This window comes from Podarcis gaigeae (genome assembly GCF_964106915.1).
Source record: "Podarcis gaigeae genome assembly, chromosome: 3".
Lineage (NCBI taxonomy): Eukaryota > Metazoa > Chordata > Lepidosauria > Squamata > Lacertidae > Podarcis > Podarcis gaigeae.
In genome coordinates this window covers 42,229,215-42,248,599 of record NC_139680.1, presented here as the reverse complement: position 1 = coordinate 42,248,599, position 19,385 = coordinate 42,229,215, and the positions used below count along the sequence as shown (strand labels likewise).

The following is a 19,385-nucleotide window of genomic DNA, read 5'->3' as shown; positions in this document are numbered from 1 at the left end:
CTTGTTGCTCAGTTCCTATGCAATGACTACCACAGTAAAGTGCATATTGGCAAAACTCTTCACGGCATATATCTGAAACAGTTACCAACCAGTTGCCTCTCTAATGACCTTGATGTCTGTAGGGGATCCAAGGCCAGAGCGCAGCAGGACATAGCTGACAATTTTTCGATAAACACTTTCCAATTCCTCTCTGGTACGAGCACGGCTATCTGTAATTTCTCTGCCCACTGGAGCAAGGCGAGAATCCAAAACACGATGCTGTTCCTTGATTAACTCAACTAAGAGGAAACACAGAGGACGATACAAAAGCAAGTTATATCACTGGCACCACCTGCATGCTTCAGCAGACCACATAGTGATGCAGATTTCATTAGACTTGATAGTTTTTCAGTTACACATCAGTTGTAATCCCAAGGCACAGACATCCAAAAGACATGCATAGGCATCAACAGACTTTCAACTTAGCTAGTTGAAAATGCCCATATTTCACATGCTTAAATCCTCCCATGCTCTTCTCATTCTGATACCTTAGGGCTGCCATCTTAAGGCATTATCTAGTGATCATGCTGAGATTTACATACAAGTAATCACACATAGGACTGCACTATGTAACATAATTGCACAAACTCAGTTGTAGGTAAATTGAGACAGTGTAATGTATCAGTTCCATTTATTTGGTATAGGATATAACTTTTAAAAAACCACAGATGCACTTCCAAGATTTTAAATGCACAATAAATATTAACTGTTCTAATGTTAAGTAAATGTTGAATATTTTTTAATGAGGCAATTTAATTTATAACCTCCTTATAGATTGCATCTCTTAGCATGTTCACATATTATTGGATTTGCTGTTTCATTGTATTACAGTACTATAAGTTTTCACATGTAGCAGGAATAGATACATTGCGGCTGCAATCCCAGGTAAATTTACTAGACAGCAAGTCCTCTTGAACACAGTGTGACTTCTGAATAAGCATGCATAGGATTGTACCATCACCATATTCACATTAAATTACTCCACACATTGATTACCTCGACTGATATAGTTCATATCAAAATAAACTTGCATCTTAATAGTGTCCAGGGATGGGTTGCTTGTGTCAAGCAGTCTTTCAATGGAAAGCTAAAAAGAGAAAATGTTGATGTAAGTTATTTCAAGCCCCTTAACTAATTATTAAAATAATATTACCGTTGGGCACCTGGAAACATTATGCTACAGAATTTATACATGTGAAACAGAATCCACCAGTTTAATAGTTTTAAAAAATAAGGTGCCCTTTGCTTAAACATTACTTGAGAAAACAAATTAAGGGGCTGAGAAGCACCACTGCAAGAACAAAATGTTGCGTTGCCATAATGTAGCTTCAAGACACAAAACGTTCATAGTTTTTGTAATTTACTTGTTCCTAAATAGCATAATAAGTGGACTGCAGATGGAGTTGAATAATATGGATTAGATTTTTTGCTATTGCCTGATTCCAGGTGGCTGCATGAACTTTGAAGTTCACATAGCTTCATGAAGCTACAGTACTCATTCTCAATACAGAGAAGAGGCAAGCAGCGCAACACACTCTAAAGCAGCAAATATGCAGCCCTCAGCCTTGAAACGAATAAGCCCTTCTACACAAGCAGTCTCATATACCACTGCATGCAGCCTGTTGCTGCATAATACAGCAGCACTAGGCTGCGGACACACAGAGAGATTTGTTGCTTGAAATACTAGTTCACTAGTGGCAATGAACTAGTCTAACCACCTTCTTAAAATCTAACATATCTAACAACCTCAAAATCACACACAGGAGGCTTTCTTTAGAACAAAGCATTTTCATCTTTCAGGTGTCCTACACACCTCAAAAGGGCATGTATCACAGTTTGAAGCAATGATATATGTATGTAGCTGTGCTTATAAAGCCATTTATGTGAGGCATATTTTAAATTCTACTTATTATGGCTGAATGCATTAAGTGTAATCTGCTCGCCAAATTTCCATTACATTTAAATCAAACGTTATATTTTGTGATCATCAACTGGGTATACAAAATTATGATCCAATTGTGCAGGTTTGGAGAAGCAGTTGGGAGAGATTTCAACGGATAATGAGAAAATGGACAGCAGTCAAAGGTTTATCACTGAGAGATATGTGGCTTTAGATGACTCTGAGAGCATAGGTTTTAAATGATTTTGTGGTCTGAAACGTAGCTTTTTATTAATTTGGTAAACACTATACACAAAACAATAATTTAGGCTGTAATCCTGAGTAGAGTTAGGCTGCTCAATTCCCACAGAGTTCATGAGTTGCTTGAGAGACTGCTTTAATTTGTTGATAAGTCTTAGTAAGTTCATTGAAATCAGTATAAAAATAGTTAAACAAATGTTTAGATTCACAAAATTACCTTAATAAGTTTTTGCACATCAGCCTTTGTAAGGGTCCTGTCCACATTAAATCCATTCCTTGGATCCAATACTACAGCTTTCACCTATAAGTAAAACAAACCAAAAACAAAAAACACCAGGCTTCCAGTTAAATATTTATCTTGTGCTCTTACCGCAGAATAAAACAAATTAAATGTCCCAACTGCTCAAGGTTTCCCCACTAAATGGCATTTCCCAGTTTAATTTAATAGGTATGAGAACTAACTTCCTGGTCCTAGCAAGCATACTTACTTGGAAATTTTAGCAAAATCAGTGGGAACTAAAAATTATTTTTAAATATGCAATAAATGTGTGGTTAATTTATCATTCTATTAAATAAAATATAGAGCAGAGCCCCAAAAGTACAGCCATTATGGCAGCACTAGATAGAAGCAACTCAGTATGAGGTTTTATTCTGCTCTCAGTTCTAGCCTCCTTTAAAACATTGCTTGAAGAAGTGTGGTTGTGAGCTCCAGAGAACAAATATAGGGGCTGCATTCCCAGCATTTGGGGAAGTACAAATGTCATCATTACCTGCCCAGCTCAAGAAGCAAAATGCTAGAGTTGGTGTACTACTGTGGAAAGCACAAGAAGCAATGAGTCTTTCTCAGTCTGCAAGTGGAGCACTGCTATTGCAGCTAGTAGCCACTGAAAGTCATGAATACTCTTCTCAAACCATCCAGGTTGGTGGTCATCACTGCTTCATTTGGAAGTGAGCTCCTCAGTTTAACTATGTGCTGCGTGAAAAAGCATCTTCTTTTGTGTGTCCTGAACCTTTCAACGTTCAGCTTCCTTAGTTGTCCATGGGTTCTAGAGTTCCAAGGGTTACCTGTGTAACTCTTGTGTTACAGTGGTATCTCAGGTTAAGAACTTAATTCGTTCTGGAGGTCTGTTCTTAACCTGAAACTGTTCTTAACCTGAAGCACCACTTTAGCTAATGGGGCCTCCCGCTGCCACCGCGCCGCCGGAGCACGATTTCTGTTCCCGTCCTGAAGCAAAGTTCTTAACCCGAGGTACTATTTCTGGGTTAGCGGAGTCTGTAACCTGAAGCGTATGTAACCCGAGGTACCACTGCACTTGCATTTTAGCCCTGAGACAATCATGTTCCTTTAACACTATTTTAATGCCACAGGAGTGACATGTTAACATGACTAGAAAGCAGCGTTTGAAACTCCCATTGTTCTAGGCGCATTTTGCGACAGGGAATTTCATTCGCATGAGCAGTTTCTGAGCTCTGGGCACAGTACCGCGTCTAAGATTTCAGATTAAAACTGCCACTGCTGGCGCTGAGGGCCTAAGAGGAGAAATTCCCCCCACCTCGATTTCCAAGCGATTGCTGCAGCGTCATCCAAGCTGATAGGTTTAGCTGTAGTTCATTCATTTTCAGCTTGGTATTCTTGTTATTTTAAAAGCGCGCCTAGACATTCTGTTATGGTACCCATAACCTAGGTTTAAGGTGCCATTTAGCTCCTAGCTTTCATATTTCAGTTTCTAACACTGCTAGAAGCAGAGCTTTTAAATGAAGCACATTAGCAAATTGTGTATTTTGCACTTACCATGAATGCCACCAGAGTTTCTGATACGGTTTGACCTTTCATGGCACATTCTTGTCCTATTTCACGGATGATATTCTTTATGACACTTTCAGCTTGAGAGTGAGTCATTCTGCATTATCAAGATATGAAGGGCTCACGTTGTTACAATTTTTTTCACAGAATAACTGACAGTATTGTGATTGCACATTCAATTGAAACTTCCTCAATCTTTTAAGTTTTCAAGAAGCTGCCTACTTCTGCATAAAGACACAATATATTATATAATACTTTAGTTAGGGATTATACATACCTGTATCTTAATTGAGATTTGAAATTGTGCATTTTTGAGAGAAAGGGAGGCATGCTTGACACTCTTTTCGAGCATGCCTCAAGACATGGAAGGCTTCAATTTATGTATTTCTAAAAAGTATCAGGCCTTGTTCATGTGAACTAGCTATGGCATTTAACTTTATCAGTTGCCATTTGGAAAAAACAAAACAAAAAACCTTTGTTCAAGTTGATGTAATAAAATAGATAATCCTGATTTTATGAGATGAAATTATAATTATTTTTGTGTTTTACATGTTCTTATTCCACTCTTCCACCTTTTTTCTTAAACTTATAATTAAGAGCTAGATTGTGTGTATATATACACATACACACACCTTATTTACTGTGTATACGTATATCTTAATATTTACTATGATTTATTCACTATTATGGATATTGATGTTTATGTGATTAATAATAATAAAAATCAGATTATGTAAACAAGATGGGTGGATGGGTGCGTGCCTTGCTGGATCCAAGGAACAGCCGGGAACATTGGCTCCTGTTGGTTCCTTTGGAGTCCCATCTTTACCCACACCATATCTGATGTCATGCATGGTATCAGGTGTGGGATGTGTGGGTATGACTTCCTAAAAATGGCCTGGTGGGCCATGTTTGGTACATGGGTTTGAGGTTACCCACCACTGTGATATCAGTGACAAGAGTGAGAATTCCTGACTCCCTAAGCCAATCTAACTTCTTTAGGGCCTGGGACCACTAGGGTGTTATTATTTATGGACCTTGAGGCTCTCCGTGGGGCATACCAGGAGAGGCGGTCCCGTAGGTACGAGGGTCCTAGGCCGTGAAGGGCTTTAAAGGTCAAAAGCAGCACCTTAAATGGGTGGATGGGAGCGTGCCTTGCTGGATCCAAGGAACAGCCAGGAACATTGGCTCCTGTTGGTTCCTTTGGAGTCCCATCTTTACCCACACCATATCCCTCCCTTTCTCCTCCCGCTTGCCCCTCAGCTGTACGCAGACATGAATAAATTCAACAGGTGCTTAATTCTCTCTACGCCTCCCCCCCCTCCAGAAGTGCAGCAGCGGGAAAACTTCACCTGTGTAATTTCTTTGTTCTCTATAGCAAGGGAAAGCACCAGAGTCCTGAGCAGATGGGGGAAGGGGATACTGGCGACCCTCTTGAAGGAATTTAACAATATGTGATCTGCCACCCCGCTCACCTGGCTCCAGTAAAACTCTCTCCCCCCCCCCCCCCGCCACTCCTTGGCTCTTCCGTCTCTGTAAATAACAGTAGTCTCTCCCCCTCAAGACGAGCACGGAGATTTACCTGCTTCTCCCCTCCCGCCTCACGCGGCGCCCTCGGAGCCTCCTGTCTTCTCGGCCCCTGAAAGGGAAGAAGCGCCCTCGTAGTGTTTCTGCGGAAGAGCCGCGTCTCCATGGAGACCGCCGGGGCCTCGCAGGTAGGCGGAGCTAGAAGGCCGGAGGCGGCGCGGGCTTAGGTCAGGCTCAGCGGTCTTCGGAATGGGTGCACACGTGTTCGCTGGGGGACTTAACCCACCTCCCGACCTCTGTGAGCTCCTGCCTCCCCGCCGCGGAGCTTATTGTCCCCACGCTTGCCTACCCCACTGTCCTCCCCACTTTATGAGGGCAATATTGGCTGAAAGCTGTTTCTCACACACACCTGTTGCATCCATGGGCGCAGCCAGGGTTGTTTTTTGGTGGGGGGCAGGACTTGGTTAGGGGAGGCAGGACTTTTGAGGGGGAGCAGGACCGACATGATTGGTCAGTTAGTTAACTATTTCTATTGTTTTATTGTGCTGCCCCCCCCCCCCCTCCTCCCTGGCTATGCCTATGGTTGCATCCCACAGGACACGGTGAGAATCGTAATAGCCCACTGGGGTCTCCAAGCACGCGTCCCATGCTGCTGGAGGATGCGTCGTCAGCCTGTCATTCTTTGTTGCTCTTGCTGGAAACGCAGCCGGGGAAATATCCTTCAAATCAGCATCTCATCCTAGCTATGTGCTAGGTTTTAAAACACACAAAACACAAGAGACTGTGACTTCCCAAATCCACCTAAGAGGCATTTGAAAGCTGTTTTCTGCACCCCTCTTAATAGCCTCTACTGTGGAACTACTGTGTTGGACACACTGGTTACTGTTGGGCCACCAGAGATTGTGAGAACTGTTTTCAGCATGCTGCCTATGGGAGGACTTTCCTAAAGTGAATCCACTGAGCAAGGGAACACTATTTGTATGCTAATTAATGCAGTCTGCTTTTTGACAATCCCACAGGACAACATTGTTGGCATCCGTCTCTCAAAAGACAATGGGTTACACCTGGGGGGGGGAGTCTCTGTTGGAGAATCACGGCACTGCTGTTGCTGTAGAGGCTGGTAACCCCCGTTTTTGCTGCATTAGCAGCACAGCAGCGAACTCTTGATGTGCAAGCCTGGGCAGGGTGTATGTAGGTCCTGGACTGCCAGGTGACAAGACCTCACCCCCAGCCTCGCTGATGCAGAGACTATACAGTGTCTGCTCTTTATTGAGCTTATAGAGCTTTCATTTTGTGTCCATCAATCATTATTCTGCATCTTTCACTGCATTTCCACATCACTTTCCTAACTGCAAAGTCATGGGGTGATTGATTTGTTGTGCCTCAACACTTCCATGCACTTTAATAGGGCACACCTATATCTGATTGTGTTCCAATTCCCATCAGCACCGGCCAGCAAGACCAATGAACTTATTGGTGATAGGAGTTGTAGTCCAGCAACACCTGTAAGTCCACAGCTTTGCCACCTTTATGATAGGTACTCATAGCCTTAGAATGTGTTGCAGTAAATCAGGGGCGATTTCATAGCTCCTCCATCCCCTTTCATATTTTTTTTTAAGGTGCTGGTGCTTGCAGTTGTTAGAAGCCACCCTTCTTGAGTTGGCAGTATATCATCTTCAAATAAAATATGTATGGAGGCAGCTTACAGTTAACCCAGTAGCAAAGTGGGATAGGCTCTCTGCACATGTCCAGAGGCACGCTTGCTAGTTTCAGGGCTCAAATTGAGACATCCGTGCTCCCTAACTTTTACAGAAGCAGCTCTCTTTTAGTATACAGAAGCAAGATTCTCCATCCACCCCTCAAAGAGCACAGCTTCACAATCCGAGTCACAGGGGAGTTCATGAGTTATCCAAGGGAAATATAGACACAGGCACACAGTTAAACCTTAGTGAGAGAAGATGGATTTATTTCTCCTCCTTCCCCAGCAGTTAAGCAACTCTTCTACAGCAAGACTGGATGGCTGCAGCAAACAGGCAGAACTCCTTCCTGGTTGTCATTCAGCTTACGTTTCTACACCAGAGTCAACAAACTGAGATACTTTTCTGAATGGTAAGATAAAGTCTGCTTGCCCTGGTGCAAGTTGTGGAAATGTGAGGTTAATGTATTTCTGAAATGCTTCTCTTGTTTCTAATATTTCTGCTTCCAGGCTATCTTTCCAGTCTGTCATGCTTTCCAGTTGCTGGCTAAGAGTCAGGATCTCCCCACTTTTCCTGCTCACCTCGTGTGACACCTCTTCCAACTGAGCCTCACGGAGATTTTCTGCGTTTTTGAGAAGTTTCTCAGTTTCTTCCTGAAACTCTTTCTGGGAGATTTTAAAGGCCATTTCCATTTCATATTTTTTCTCCACGGACAACTGCTGCAGGTTCTTCTGATAAATTTCATTGGCAATCTCTCCAGCTTTCCGGAATTGTTCCAAAAACTTCCTAAGGGGGTGAGAGAAAAGATCATATGATAACTTCAACATAATTTTTCATTACTGGCAATTTGAAAGCCAGTCTTGTGTGAACTGCACATTTCTTTCAGCTAGAGGCAAAGCGAAATGCCTTCCAATAAACTGGACTAAATCTGTAGGTGGAAACCAGATAGCAAAACGTCTGAAGACCTAACCCCCATCCTGCCCATCTTTACTATCAGATTCTATTAAATCTGGTACTATCCAACAGCACACATAACAGGGAGTTAACTCCACTGATCACATCAGCCTTGTTTGCAAATCACAGCAAGCCCAACAATGGCTTACCAGGGTTGTATCAACATGCAGGCTTCTAGAAGGAGCCCAACCTAAAAGAGGCTCTTTTACCAAGCTAAGAATTGATTCAGCATGTCACCTGAACCTCGGCTTGTGCTTAAGTGCTCTCCTCACTAACCACAAGCTACATCCACACAATGCCATTGGCATCAAAATACCCATCAATTTAATCCAGATTTACTGCTGCCCATGTCCCATTTGCAATATCTCAGTGACCCATTAGCAAACCAGTCCCACTTTTGAAAGCACCCAGTGGACATCCAGCTCCTGCAGATCAGCTGGAGGAACACTGGTGGTGGAAAGTACTCTATCTGGATGCAGATATCTGGATGCAAACAAGGTCAGGTGCAGCTCTCTTAAACCCATCCCCTTATATTCAACAGGGATGGGAAGCCCAAGTCCCTCCAGGTGGCAATGAACTCATTATCCCATCATCCCTAACCAGCATGGTCAACTATCAGGGATGATGGGTGACGTAGTCCAGTGGTTTCACCATCCCTGCTTTAAAATATGAAATGGGGTTGTTAAGCCAAGTACTTGTTTTGCTTGTCAAGCATTCCAGATATTTTGTTCCTCTCTTCCTGTCTAGCTTCAGCAACGGCTTTTGACTTCTCCATTGCGAGCTCCAGCATGAGTCGTTGAAGTTTGTGTGTCATCCTCTGCTCAGCAGCTTCTGATTCTCTTTTCAGTTCCAGTTCCAGGTGATGGAGCATTTCTATCCTTGTGTTCTTCACAGCCTCCTGCAGCAGCGTTAGAAAAACAAATTAGAATAGGAAGGGAGGGATTAGACTGCTTCATCCCTGTTTTAAACAAGACGAGCCTAGAAAGAACGCACCATGCTTTATAAACCACTTTGGATGTAGAAAATGTAAGTTCAAATGCTTCAGCCACATAGCTTGCGGAGGCTATCTTTCTGGCGACTGTCTCACCAGTGCACTGAACACTTAAGTTTTATATATTTATGAAAAATGAAATGCCCTTTTACATTTTAAATAAATAGATAAATGTAGTTCTAAAATAAAGTTTTACTGCCAGCTCTTATGTGTAGAAATAGAATGAGACACAGACTAGAAAGGATGTCAAAATGCCAGTAATAAATCAGTTTTAAACTCTCCCATCCAGTACTTTATTTTCTAAAAATTGTTAAGGGGCATTCTCATTTTCCTAGTCATATTGAAATACTGCCCCTCAATGAGGCCAAACTTAGATTCACAAAATGTTTAAGGGTATGTGTCCCCCTGCGTCCCCCTACAAAAAAAGCACTGCTCCCACCTAAAAAAACAAACAAGCCCTCCTTGCATGTCAGAGAGGTTTCAGCTGAATCTTTACCTTGACACCCTAGATTTTCATTCATGGTGTTGTTGTTTTTTAATTCAGTGGAGTTTTCAAGAACAACCCCCCCCATCCACCTACTTGTTACAAGAGAAATTGTGCCACATGCAGCTTCTGCATGTTTATGTAGGTTTGGACCCAAAATTCCATTCATAAATTGTCAGGGAACTGCCATCAGAGCCAGAGGTGGAGGCAAGGCTCCCAAGCAATGCCGGAGAAGGGCCCAGCAGGGAGAGAGGCAGCCCATCTGCTGGGGAAGGAAATCAGCGTAACACCAGGGGTGAAGGGGGGCAGATGGGGGAATTGGAGAGAAGGCTCCAGGACTCTTCACCGGAGACCAGTGGGGAGAGCACGGGTACTCCGCTGCCCACACCCTCCCTGCGCAGAAGACTTCCACGCAGGGAGAGTAGGAGGAGACTTGGCGTCAAAGAACTTCTTTGCTGGAAGAAGTTCAAGAAACGCCCACTGACGGATTCTGCCAGCGACTGAGACAGCCACGAAGTGAAAGGCTGTCCAGACAGAAAGGGTTCAACCAGGTAACCTAGCCAGGAGTGGCGGCAACTTACGCACGAGCAACCCCTAGAACCATTACATAAATAAAGCAGATTTCAGTTCATGGAGTGGGACTTTTTCTGCCTCTTCCACCCTTCCCTCTGCAGCCCCATACTCCCTTCCCCAAGAACGGGGGGGGGGGGCGCTTTGGGAATGGTGCAGGACATACTGCAGTGTAGAGGGATCCAGACATGGGGGTGTCAATTGGTGGGAATCCGTCCCCACAGAACTCCAAATGCAAGGCATTGTCTCTTGAGATGTTGCAAACAAAAATAAAACGACTACTGACTTGCAATGCTTTTTCGTCTTTCTCTTTAAGGGCTTCAATATCTTGCTGGTGTAGAGCAGCTGCACGATTGAGGGCATCTTCCACAGCATCCTCTCTTTCTGTTGCAGCCTACAAAAAAAGGCATAGCCATGAAGAAAACTGTGCTGAGGACATTCTGATGCTGCACATCAGCTAGATCGCTCTGGGTGATATCCAACTAAGTCATAGTCAAAGCAGACCCATTAATATCACTGACCTTAAGCAACAAGTCCCTTAATTTAAATGGGTCTGCTCTATGACTTAGTTGGATATCACCCTATATTTATTATTTCCCCATTAATTTTCTTTTTTAAAGCAGCAGCACAGCAATAGTTATCATAAGCAGCAGAATAGAGGATATGCCTGTGTTTGGGCTTTACCACTCCAGACTAAAGGTGGCAGCTTACACAACTGTCTGTTCTTCCATATAGTTCCCTGTACAGTGGTACCTTGATTTAAGAACAGTCCGGTTTAAGAACGATTCGGTTTACAAACTCCGCAAAACCGGAAATAGTGTCCCAGATTGAGAACTTTATCTCAGTCTAAGAACGGAATCCGAACGGTGGAAGGGCACTGGCGGCAGGAGGCCTCATTAGGGAGAGAGCGCCTCAGTTTAAGAACGGTTTTGGTTTAAGAACAGGCTTCCAGAATGGATTAATTTTGTAAACCAAGGTATCACTATACAGTGGTACCTCGGGTTAAGTACTTAATTCGTTCTGGAGGTCCATTCTAACCTGAAACTGTTCTTAACCTGAAGCACCACTTTAGCTAATGGGGCCTCCAGCTGCTGCCGTGCCGCCGGAGCACGATTTCTGTTCTCATCCTGAAGCAAAGTTCTTAACCTGAGGTACTATTTCTGGGTTAGCAGAGTCTGTAACCTGAAGCGTATGTAACCCGAGGTACCACTGTACAGAGAAGTAGCAGGGAGAAGGCTTTGGGCCTCGTCAAATGTCTAGGTTTTCTATGTGAAGGGTTGTGGGTTTGTTTTTGTTTTTTTACAGCAAACCTGTGTGCAGAGATTTTATTTCTACAGCAAACCATTCAACTGTGCACATGCCCACCTGCAGTCTGAAAGTGGTACAGCCCAGAAACATGTTGGCAGAATGATCCAAACCTTTTTTTTCCAAATGGGCAGACAGAAATGGCACCAGAAGAATTCACATTAGCCAGTGGAAAACCCCTAAACAGAGCTTTCTGGGAAAGGTGGTGAGCTGGCACAAGAGCCATTGGACAAACGGTCAGGGAAGAGAGCAATATCTGGAAGGCCACAAATTCCCAACTGCGGCCATGAAAAGACAGCTGCTGCTGTTTCTACATTGCTGGTGGCAGTAGTTTCCCCAGGAGTAGATTGTGTTACTCAGGACCCTGTTGCATCAGCAGAACCAATGTCAAGCACACAGGAGAGCAGCCACAATGCACTAAAGGGATGAAAAGTTTGCTTCTGTGACACTATACCAAGGCAGCTTGGAACTTTATGCCATGTTTCTCTGCCGTCTATGGGAGACCTTGGCATCCTGGATGAGAAGATTAAAAGGAAACACCATACCATCAGTGTTATGAGATGTTAAGGAACTTAAAGACAACGAGCCACAATGCCTAAACAAATGTAGGATCAGAACACTGAACTCTTTTGGGAAGCAAGTGCTGGGATGTGTCATGGCTCACAAGCCCTACGCCAGGAATGGGGAACCTGTGGCCCCTCAGATGTTTTGGACTCCAACTCCCATCAGTCCCAGCAGTTGTAGTCCAACATCTGGAGGGCCACATGTTCCCCATCCCTGTCCTAAGTGAAGAGCCGATGAAGAGGCAAGGGCTGCAGTTTCACTCCCTCTCCCTACTCCAAGATAGAGTAATGAAATTGCGATAAAGTGGGAAATTCCATCCTCGCAGTCCAGATGCCGAGTTAAAGAATTCGCCCCCTCTCTCTGCTTGCAGTTTATCTAACTCTGCTTTTAAAGGTCACAAGATCTTAGCTCACAGCACTGGCTGGGTAACCATGAACTTTATTCCAAAATGCTAATACGCTGCAAAACTTAGAAATTCTAGGTTACAACTAGAAGGGCAGGAAGAAGACACTGATTCATTCTTTTGTCAATTTAATTATTATGCTATATGTCATTTGGAAAATTTATTTTCTAAAGGTACTATACTGCTGTATTACATTGCTTTAATTTGCTCTATCTTTAAGTTGCTCTAATTTCAAAATATCATTATCTTCTACATGAAGACAATAAAGGTAAAGGTACCCCTGCCAGTACGGGCCAGTCTTGACAGACTCTAGGGTTGTGCGCTCATCTCACTCTATAGGCCGGGAGCCAGCACTGTCCGCAGACACTTCCGGGTCACGTGGCCAGCGTGACGAAGCTGCTCTGGCGAGTCAGCGCAGCACACGGAACGCTGTTTACCTTCCCGCTGGTAAGCGGTCCCTATTTATCTACTTGCACCCGGGGGTGCTTTCGAACTGCTACGTTGGCAGGCGCTGGGACCGAACAACGGAAGTGCACCCCACCGCGGGGATTCGAACCGCCGACCATGCGATCAGCAAGTCCTAGGTGCTGAGGTTTTACCCACAACGCCACCCGCGTCCCAGACATGAAGACAATAACGTGCCTTAAATGAAACACTGTACTACCAATAAATCAATTGATTTGGTTCAATTATGAGTCTGTGGTCTTTGGCACTGGCTTATGCTTTATTCCCTGCCATACTGGGTTGCTAATGAGCAAATCTAAACCCTGATCTGTAACACTGGTGAGTTAGATACCCAAATTAACACATCAGAAAGATAAATACAGAACTGATCCATACAATGGTATTTTTATTCAATTATTTTATTACGTAAATAAATATTTATATCCCACATTGAAGAATATAGCCTTGAAAGTGTGGATTACAAAATAAACATTAAAAGCAAAACATTGTAAAACCTATAAAACTCATGTAATCATATATAGCAAGGTTAGGCAAGTTATAGCCCATATTGTTGGGCTGCAATTCCCATCATCCCTTAGTCCATTGGCTATGCTGTCCAGGGCTGATGGGAGCTGGAGCCCCACAGCCTCTGGAGGGTCACAGGTTCCCCACCCAATATATCGCATATTTCTGTAAAATATGCTGTCTGCATTATACATCAGTAAATATTCGCAGAAAGGCCCCAGTGCAACGGATTGGATAATGCGATGACAGCAGAACAGTTGTACCTGAAGCAATAGTCTAGCTTGCACTTTTTCAATTCGTTGTTGTACTTCTGCTTCTCTTCTATCTGCTTCTGCTTGCTTAATGTCAGCTCCCAAGTCTACGTATTCCAAAAAAACAAACAAACCACAATTGGGGAACAAAACACTACAGGTTATACATAAACTACTACGCATGCCACCTGTTCCTTTGCTTGAACATTTAAGATAGATGCTTTAAGATTTAAGGTGTTTTTATTTAATATTATTCAACCATGTATAATTTCCTGAAGGCTGGTGCACCCCCATCATTTTTAATGACCTGGGTTGATTTCAGTATGTAAAAAATGATTACTCAGATCAACTTGATAGCAGATTTGACTGCATAGAATTGTAGAGCTGGAAGGGACCACTAGGGTCATCCAGTCCAGCTCCTGCAGTGCAGGCATCTTTTCCCCCAATGTGGGGCTTGAACCAACGACCCTGAGATTAAGAGTCTCATGCTCTACCAAGTGAGCTACATCAGAACACAAGCAAGCACTAACATCAGGCTTACATCTAGAAGTGATGGCATGCATTGGCCCCATTCAGGAGAGCCTTTGTAGGATTCACACGTAGTAAGCCTGCGGGATTCAGCTGCTCTCTGGGCCTGCGCATTAAAAAAGCAGGCCACAATCGGCACCATGTAGCACAAGCCAAGGAGTTCCACAGGGCACACAACAGTGCCCCACACAGGCACGAACAAATTCTGTGTCGGTAACTGGTGGGCCCAGCTGTGCTTTGTAGCTGACTGGTAGTGCACCTGCTCTGCATGCAGAAGGCCCCATGTGCAATCTCTGACAGCTCCAGATAGGGCTGGAAGAGACTCGTTTAATATACTGGAGGGCCACAATAGATAGACAACGCTAAGCTAGGACAGACCAATGGTCTAATTCAGCATAAGGCAGTTTCCTACGTTCTGTGCTAATGCAGCAGCAGCAGCAGCACTCCCTCACCAGCAAGACGATTTCCCAGTTGAAGCAGGCACTCTGCATTCCCACCCCACAGTGCAGATGCCCATTCTTCCTTTTCAAAAAGCAGAAGGGAAGACCATACCAACATGAGCAGCTGCAACATGGAGCACAGTGGTAAGGGTGCAGTTCCAGCAGTTGGCACTATAGGGCGATGAATGAACATTGCATCAAGTGGTACTGGGCTTTTGTCAGAGACTGGCTTTTGACCGCTGGGAGGATCCAGGAACCAGTAATCGGTGGTCACAAATCAAGCATCAGCCTCGGCTGTTAGCTGGGGAAAGCAGTGGCTGAATGGGCAGGAGAGTTCGGGAGTCTAGGAATGCTCCAAACCCTGTAGCCCTGGTGATTCGCCACACAGGGCAGCGGGTCCTGGCTCTTGCTAACATGCCCACGGATCTTAAGACAAGCTAATCAAATGTCTGGTCAAACTTTCATCCGTTAACATATTTATCAAGAAAAAATGCATTCACAACAAATAATTTTTGAAGGTTAGTTCTAGAGGCCACCAGAGTCTCTCTGTCCTACAGCAGTAAATCCCATAGGTACATTAGACGTTGTATAAAGCACTGCTTTTGGTCTGTCCCAAACCAGTGTCATGCGACTATATTGATTGTGTTGACAGAGAGACAAGTAATTATTATACTCTTCCTAAACTTTCATAAACTCTCCATCATGTCTCTCACACACTTACATCTTTTTATAAGCTAAAAGCCCTTCCCCTAACTGACAGAAGTATTTTTACCTAACTAAGGCCTCTACCCTCTTGTGTTTGTGGCCTTCTTTCTGCATTTTCTCCAGATTTTACTCTTATCCTGTTTAACATGGGAATTACTGGAACTGTAATTACTGTAATATGTGTGGATACACCTTAAGTGTATCTGAGCGATCAATGTCTGCATGAAAACAACTGAGCACCAGATATATTGGCTTTTTGGTGGACAGGCGTGAGTATCTAAAATTAAATAAAGTGACTATCTACTCACCCAATATATCTCTGTGTGTATAATACCGAGTTTTGTAAGGCTTGTATTCTCGAATCCGCTCAAAAGTCTCTGGTCTAGGAGGTGGTGGAATTAGTTTTGAACAAACAGCACAACAAACAAATGTGTCAAAATCTGGATTCCTAATCATGATTGCAGTCAAGATTTTTCCTCCTCCAATGACAAGTGAGGGCTAGATGAGGAAGCGAAATCTTAGTTCTCATAGCCTAAACTGAATTGTCTTCTTAGAAACAGTGCATGCTAGTGGGAGAGAGAGAAAGGTTTCACCATTGTTTGGTGAGATTATTTGATGGCAAGATGATACCCGCTTCAGCTGCAGCCCTGGTGTTAAGGAGCTCTGCCTACCATGTGGCTGTGAGAGGTCTCATAATATAGGCTAACTTCTCACCCAGTAACTGTTGCTAGGCTGGGTAAGCTTTGATCACAAAAGCATTTTAGATCCTTTAAACAAATAACTTTAAAAAGTTTTGTGTGCTCTCCCAAGTAGTTTACACAGGATAGTCAAGCATTTAATAAAGGCTTAGGTTATTTTCCAGATAATAAGACAGATTATTATGCTTTTGCTGCTGTTTAATTGGCTCTATTCTATAGGTTATTTATTGTATGGCTTTTATTATCATGTATTGTTCTTTTTCTGATTTTCTGTTATCCTTTCTGCTCTTAAAATTTTGTAAGTTGGTGTAGCATTCTATGCACACACACACAGAACATGCGTGTGTGTGTGTGTGTGAGAGAGAGAGAGAGAGAGAGAGAGAGAGGTGCTTATTCTTAGAATATCTGCAACAGTGCTTATTCTTAGAATATCTGCAACAGTTGTTACAAATATTACATTTCTTAATAATGCTGGCTTTTTATTCAGTACAGGCAATATCATTTTTCCTAGTTATTAAAAGGCATTATATTTCAAAAGAAACATCCATTATTGCCAAGAAAAATGCTGGCTTTCCACACAAAATCCTGAAAAGTCACAAATCAGAAAACTAAATATACCACTTATTTGTGTCGCCTTACATGCAGAACATGTGCAAGTCATGCGTTTCTTTAGTCCCATTTAGAAGTCTTCCGCTTCATATGTCGCTTTCCCTCACTGTCAATAGCTTCATAAAGATCTTTTTTATTCTCTTGTTGTGCATGCAAGTATCCAATGTAGGCTACGCAAAGAGTAATCGTTACAAGCCCAAAAGCCATAACTGGTTTGTTCTGTGAAGATAAGAAAAAAAAACATACTAGTATTTAAATCCAAAATATTGTACTTAATCCAGTTCATATACAAACATCTGTGTGTGCACAGGTGGGTGGGGGCTATCAACTTTTCAGTTACTTCTTCTTCTTCTTTTTGTTCAGCTTTCAGTATGGGGAATGGAAACGTACAGAATCAAACTGTTTAACCACTGTTACAATTCAACATACCGGTATATAAAAAGTAAAAATGTTGACTGATTTGACTTCTTTTATCCCTCAAACATTTTGATTACTTTGATTGCATGACACTTGGGGATGAAGTTTTTGTATTTGGAAAAACTGCTATAGTCAACTCTGAACCCATGAAATAGTGGGATATAATTCTAATAAATAAATTGTCAAGGAGACCATTTGCCTCTGATAGTCATTGCTCTTTTGAAGTATATCTACATAACTATTGCAACCAAAATCTTGGTGCACTTAGCTCCACTTTACTTCATAGATTTAATGAAGTTTACCCAACTCGATAAGTAAAAACATGCACTGGTATTTATAAAATGCTTAAATGTAGACAGTAGCTAGTTATTAGATCATGAATGTACATACACCATAACAATTTCCCCATTTTGTGAACATTAAAAAACACACTGGAGATAGTCTGGCTTCCCCCCACCTCCAAATATGCCACACACTTCTGATTAGCTAGTTAACAACTTCATTTTTTCCATCAAAGCAAGTGCTGCTTGTGAATAAAAAAACAACAACCCAATCTATAATTAGATGTAATATGTAATATAATGAATGCACACACACGTATCATGGCTATTTCTTAACAAGTTTCTTACAGGTTTAATAAAAAGTTCTGGGTTCACAGCACGGAACAAGGTGGTAGTTCGGACACTTCGGAATCCGGGAGTTCGATAGTCTTTCTCTTTGGGTGCTTCATGTTGTAAGTCTGGAGGCTGAGGTGCTGAAGACATCTTACTGCTGCATAAAACAGTTTGGTTTAGGTAAGTGCTCGCTTAGGGGTTCTGTTCTAAAAACATGTATAAAGGTAACATGTACAATACACAGCTTTGTGCTTGATTCGTGCTGGAATCCAAGGCTGTGACTGAGGGAGAAGCAAGATCTGTTAGGGTGTTATGCTGTGAACCCTTTCCTCTTAGGCCCAGGTAGTATATGTGTAAATAAACCATAGCAGCAGCACATGCATTTCAACTCCTACAAACCCTGCCCCAACTACAGCCAGAGTGTTTAGCCCAGGCATCCCCAAACTCTGCCCTCCGGGTGTTTTCGGACTACAACTCCCATCATCCCTAGCTAACAGGACCAGTGGTCAGTGATGATGGGAATTGTAGTCCCAAAACATCTGGAGGGCCGAGTTTGGGGATGCCTGGTTTAGCCAGTTAATGAGTTTTCCCCACCACTTTGAAAGCATATTATTTATGTGTATTTCAAGCCCATCTGGGTCCCAGCTTCAGCTCCAGACTGCAGGAAGGAACATGTTGCATATGGCCTGTTCATATCCATACTTTACCTGGCAGTAAATCCGTCCGAGCCCAGAGCAGTTTATTTCCAGGTAAATGTGAGCAGCAGCAGGCCTTACATCTTCCACCAAATATAATCTCACCCCTCACGCTGTGGGCGTTTCACTACCAGAAGTTTCAAAACTTATATATAACTCACCTCAAGTTTTCTAGGCAGTGAAAACAAGTGGCTCGCTACACACTTTGCAGAACAGGCATAACAAAAGAGGGGAAAACTAGCTGTAGGTCGTCAAGTTGCAGAAATATTTATTCAACCGATCTCACCCTTCTCCCCCACCCCAACTGCGCCTCCTTGGGACCAGGAGTGCCGCGACCCCCAGACCCACAAGTTCAAAGCCAGCTAACTAGAGCACAAGCCCCACACCTCCCTCAACCTGGCACCGCATTCAATACTGCAGCGGCGACCTGAAAGAAAGAAGGGAGCGGGGGGGGGGCACCTTCGGGATCTGCTCCTCGCACGGGGCGGCCTAGGAGAAAGTCGTCTCCTGCTTGCTCGCTCTCGCGCCTCCGAAGCCTAAGCCGGCACTCGGCTCTAGTCTAAGCAACGTCCTCCCAACGTCTTTGACTACAACTCCCATCAGGCCCCGGTAAGGCCGGCCATTTTGGACCGCGACTTAGGCTGATGGGAGTTGAAGTCTAAACGTCTGGAAGGCACCAGGCCGCTTCAGAGGAAGGGTCAAGCCCCCCCCCCCCCATTACCGCCCCGCTTTGTTTCCTCATAAGGGGAATGGAGGAGGGTGGAAATAAATGCAGGAGTTGTGAAAGCTTCGGTCTTCACTACAGTGGGACCCTTGACAATAATCTAGTTTATCATGCGGCTAACCATTGACAATAATCTAGTTTATCATGCGGCTAACAATGCAAAAGGCGGGAGGAAATTAAGGAGGCGACCCGTTGAAAGCAGCAGGACTTACTTCTGAGTAAACGTGCTGGAGATTGCTCTGTAAAGCGGACTCCAA

General features: G+C 43.4%; 2 protein-coding genes and 2 long non-coding RNA genes across 11 annotated transcripts in view; 1 reads left to right on the top strand and 3 right to left on the bottom strand.

Annotated features, from left to right (window-relative positions):
• The window catches only part of CFAP206 (cilia and flagella associated protein 206), a 15,483-nt gene extending 9,784 nt beyond the window's left edge, over positions 1-5,699 (bottom strand). Inside the window, exons 1-5 of one of the 2 annotated variants that reach the window (XM_083730365.1) lie at positions 5,566-5,699; positions 3,972-4,080; positions 2,397-2,480; positions 1,036-1,126; positions 90-278 (exon numbers count right to left, since the gene is read on the bottom strand). In XM_083730365.1, coding sequence (XP_083586491.1) covers positions 90-278; positions 1,036-1,126; positions 2,397-2,480; positions 3,972-4,079 — 472 coding nt within the window. In that variant the 5' untranslated portion in view covers position 4,080; positions 5,566-5,699. Of the gene's footprint in view, positions 1-89; positions 279-1,035; positions 1,127-2,396; positions 2,481-3,971; positions 4,081-5,335; positions 5,461-5,565 lie in introns of those variants that run through there. The other variant, XM_083730366.1, reaches the window with a different exon arrangement.
• LOC310840798 overlaps positions 1-19,385 on the bottom strand; it is a 59,751-nt gene that overhangs the window by 25,318 nt on the left and 15,048 nt on the right. The gene's annotated exons all lie outside the window — the stretch shown is intronic.
• LOC310840704 lies at positions 5,614-7,855 on the top strand. Of its 2 annotated transcripts, none has more exons than XR_014562018.1 (3): positions 5,614-5,698; positions 7,496-7,619; positions 7,717-7,855. It is a non-coding gene; the product is annotated as an uncharacterized lncRNA (long non-coding RNA). The 2 variants fall into 2 exon arrangements; XR_014562019.1 differs by lacking the exon at positions 5,614-5,698 and adding an exon at positions 5,733-5,808.
• On the bottom strand, positions 7,456-19,385 carry LOC310840566 (small integral membrane protein 8-like). 6 transcript variants are annotated; one of them, XR_014561936.1, is made up of 7 exons: positions 18,864-19,011; positions 17,725-17,866; positions 14,774-16,897; positions 13,711-14,306; positions 10,493-10,600; positions 8,857-9,059; positions 7,456-7,993 (listed from the first exon to the last, which is right to left on the bottom strand). XR_014561936.1 is itself a non-coding variant. In XM_083730770.1 (7 exons), the coding sequence occupies exons 3-7, from the start codon at positions 16,746-16,748 to the stop codon at positions 7,573-7,575; spliced, it is 867 nt and encodes a 288-aa protein (XP_083586896.1). In that variant the 5' UTR covers positions 16,749-16,897; positions 17,725-17,866; positions 19,341-19,385; the 3' UTR covers positions 7,456-7,572. The 6 variants fall into 6 exon arrangements, 5 of the variants coding, with proteins under 5 accessions (XP_083586896.1, XP_083586897.1, XP_083586895.1 ...); XM_083730770.1 differs by lacking the exon at positions 18,864-19,011 and adding an exon at positions 19,341-19,385 and having other exon boundaries at positions 13,711-13,805; positions 16,709-16,897; XM_083730771.1 differs by having other exon boundaries at positions 13,711-13,805; positions 16,709-16,897; positions 18,864-18,975.

Excerpts from the sequence above, each read along its gene's own strand:
- LOC310840566 (XM_083730768.1), bottom strand. The coding sequence starts at position 15,827 with ATGATTAGGAATCCAGATTTTGACACATTTGTTTGTTGTGCTGTTTGT. Across the intron at positions 13,806-15,679 it reads TACACACAGAGATATATTGG|ACTTGGGAGCTGACATTAAG; the intron begins GTGAGTAGATAG and ends TGGAATACGTAG. Across the intron at positions 7,994-8,856 it reads ATGCTTGACAAGCAAAACAA|GAAGTTTTTGGAACAATTCC; the intron begins GTACTTGGCTTA and ends TCACCCCCTTAG.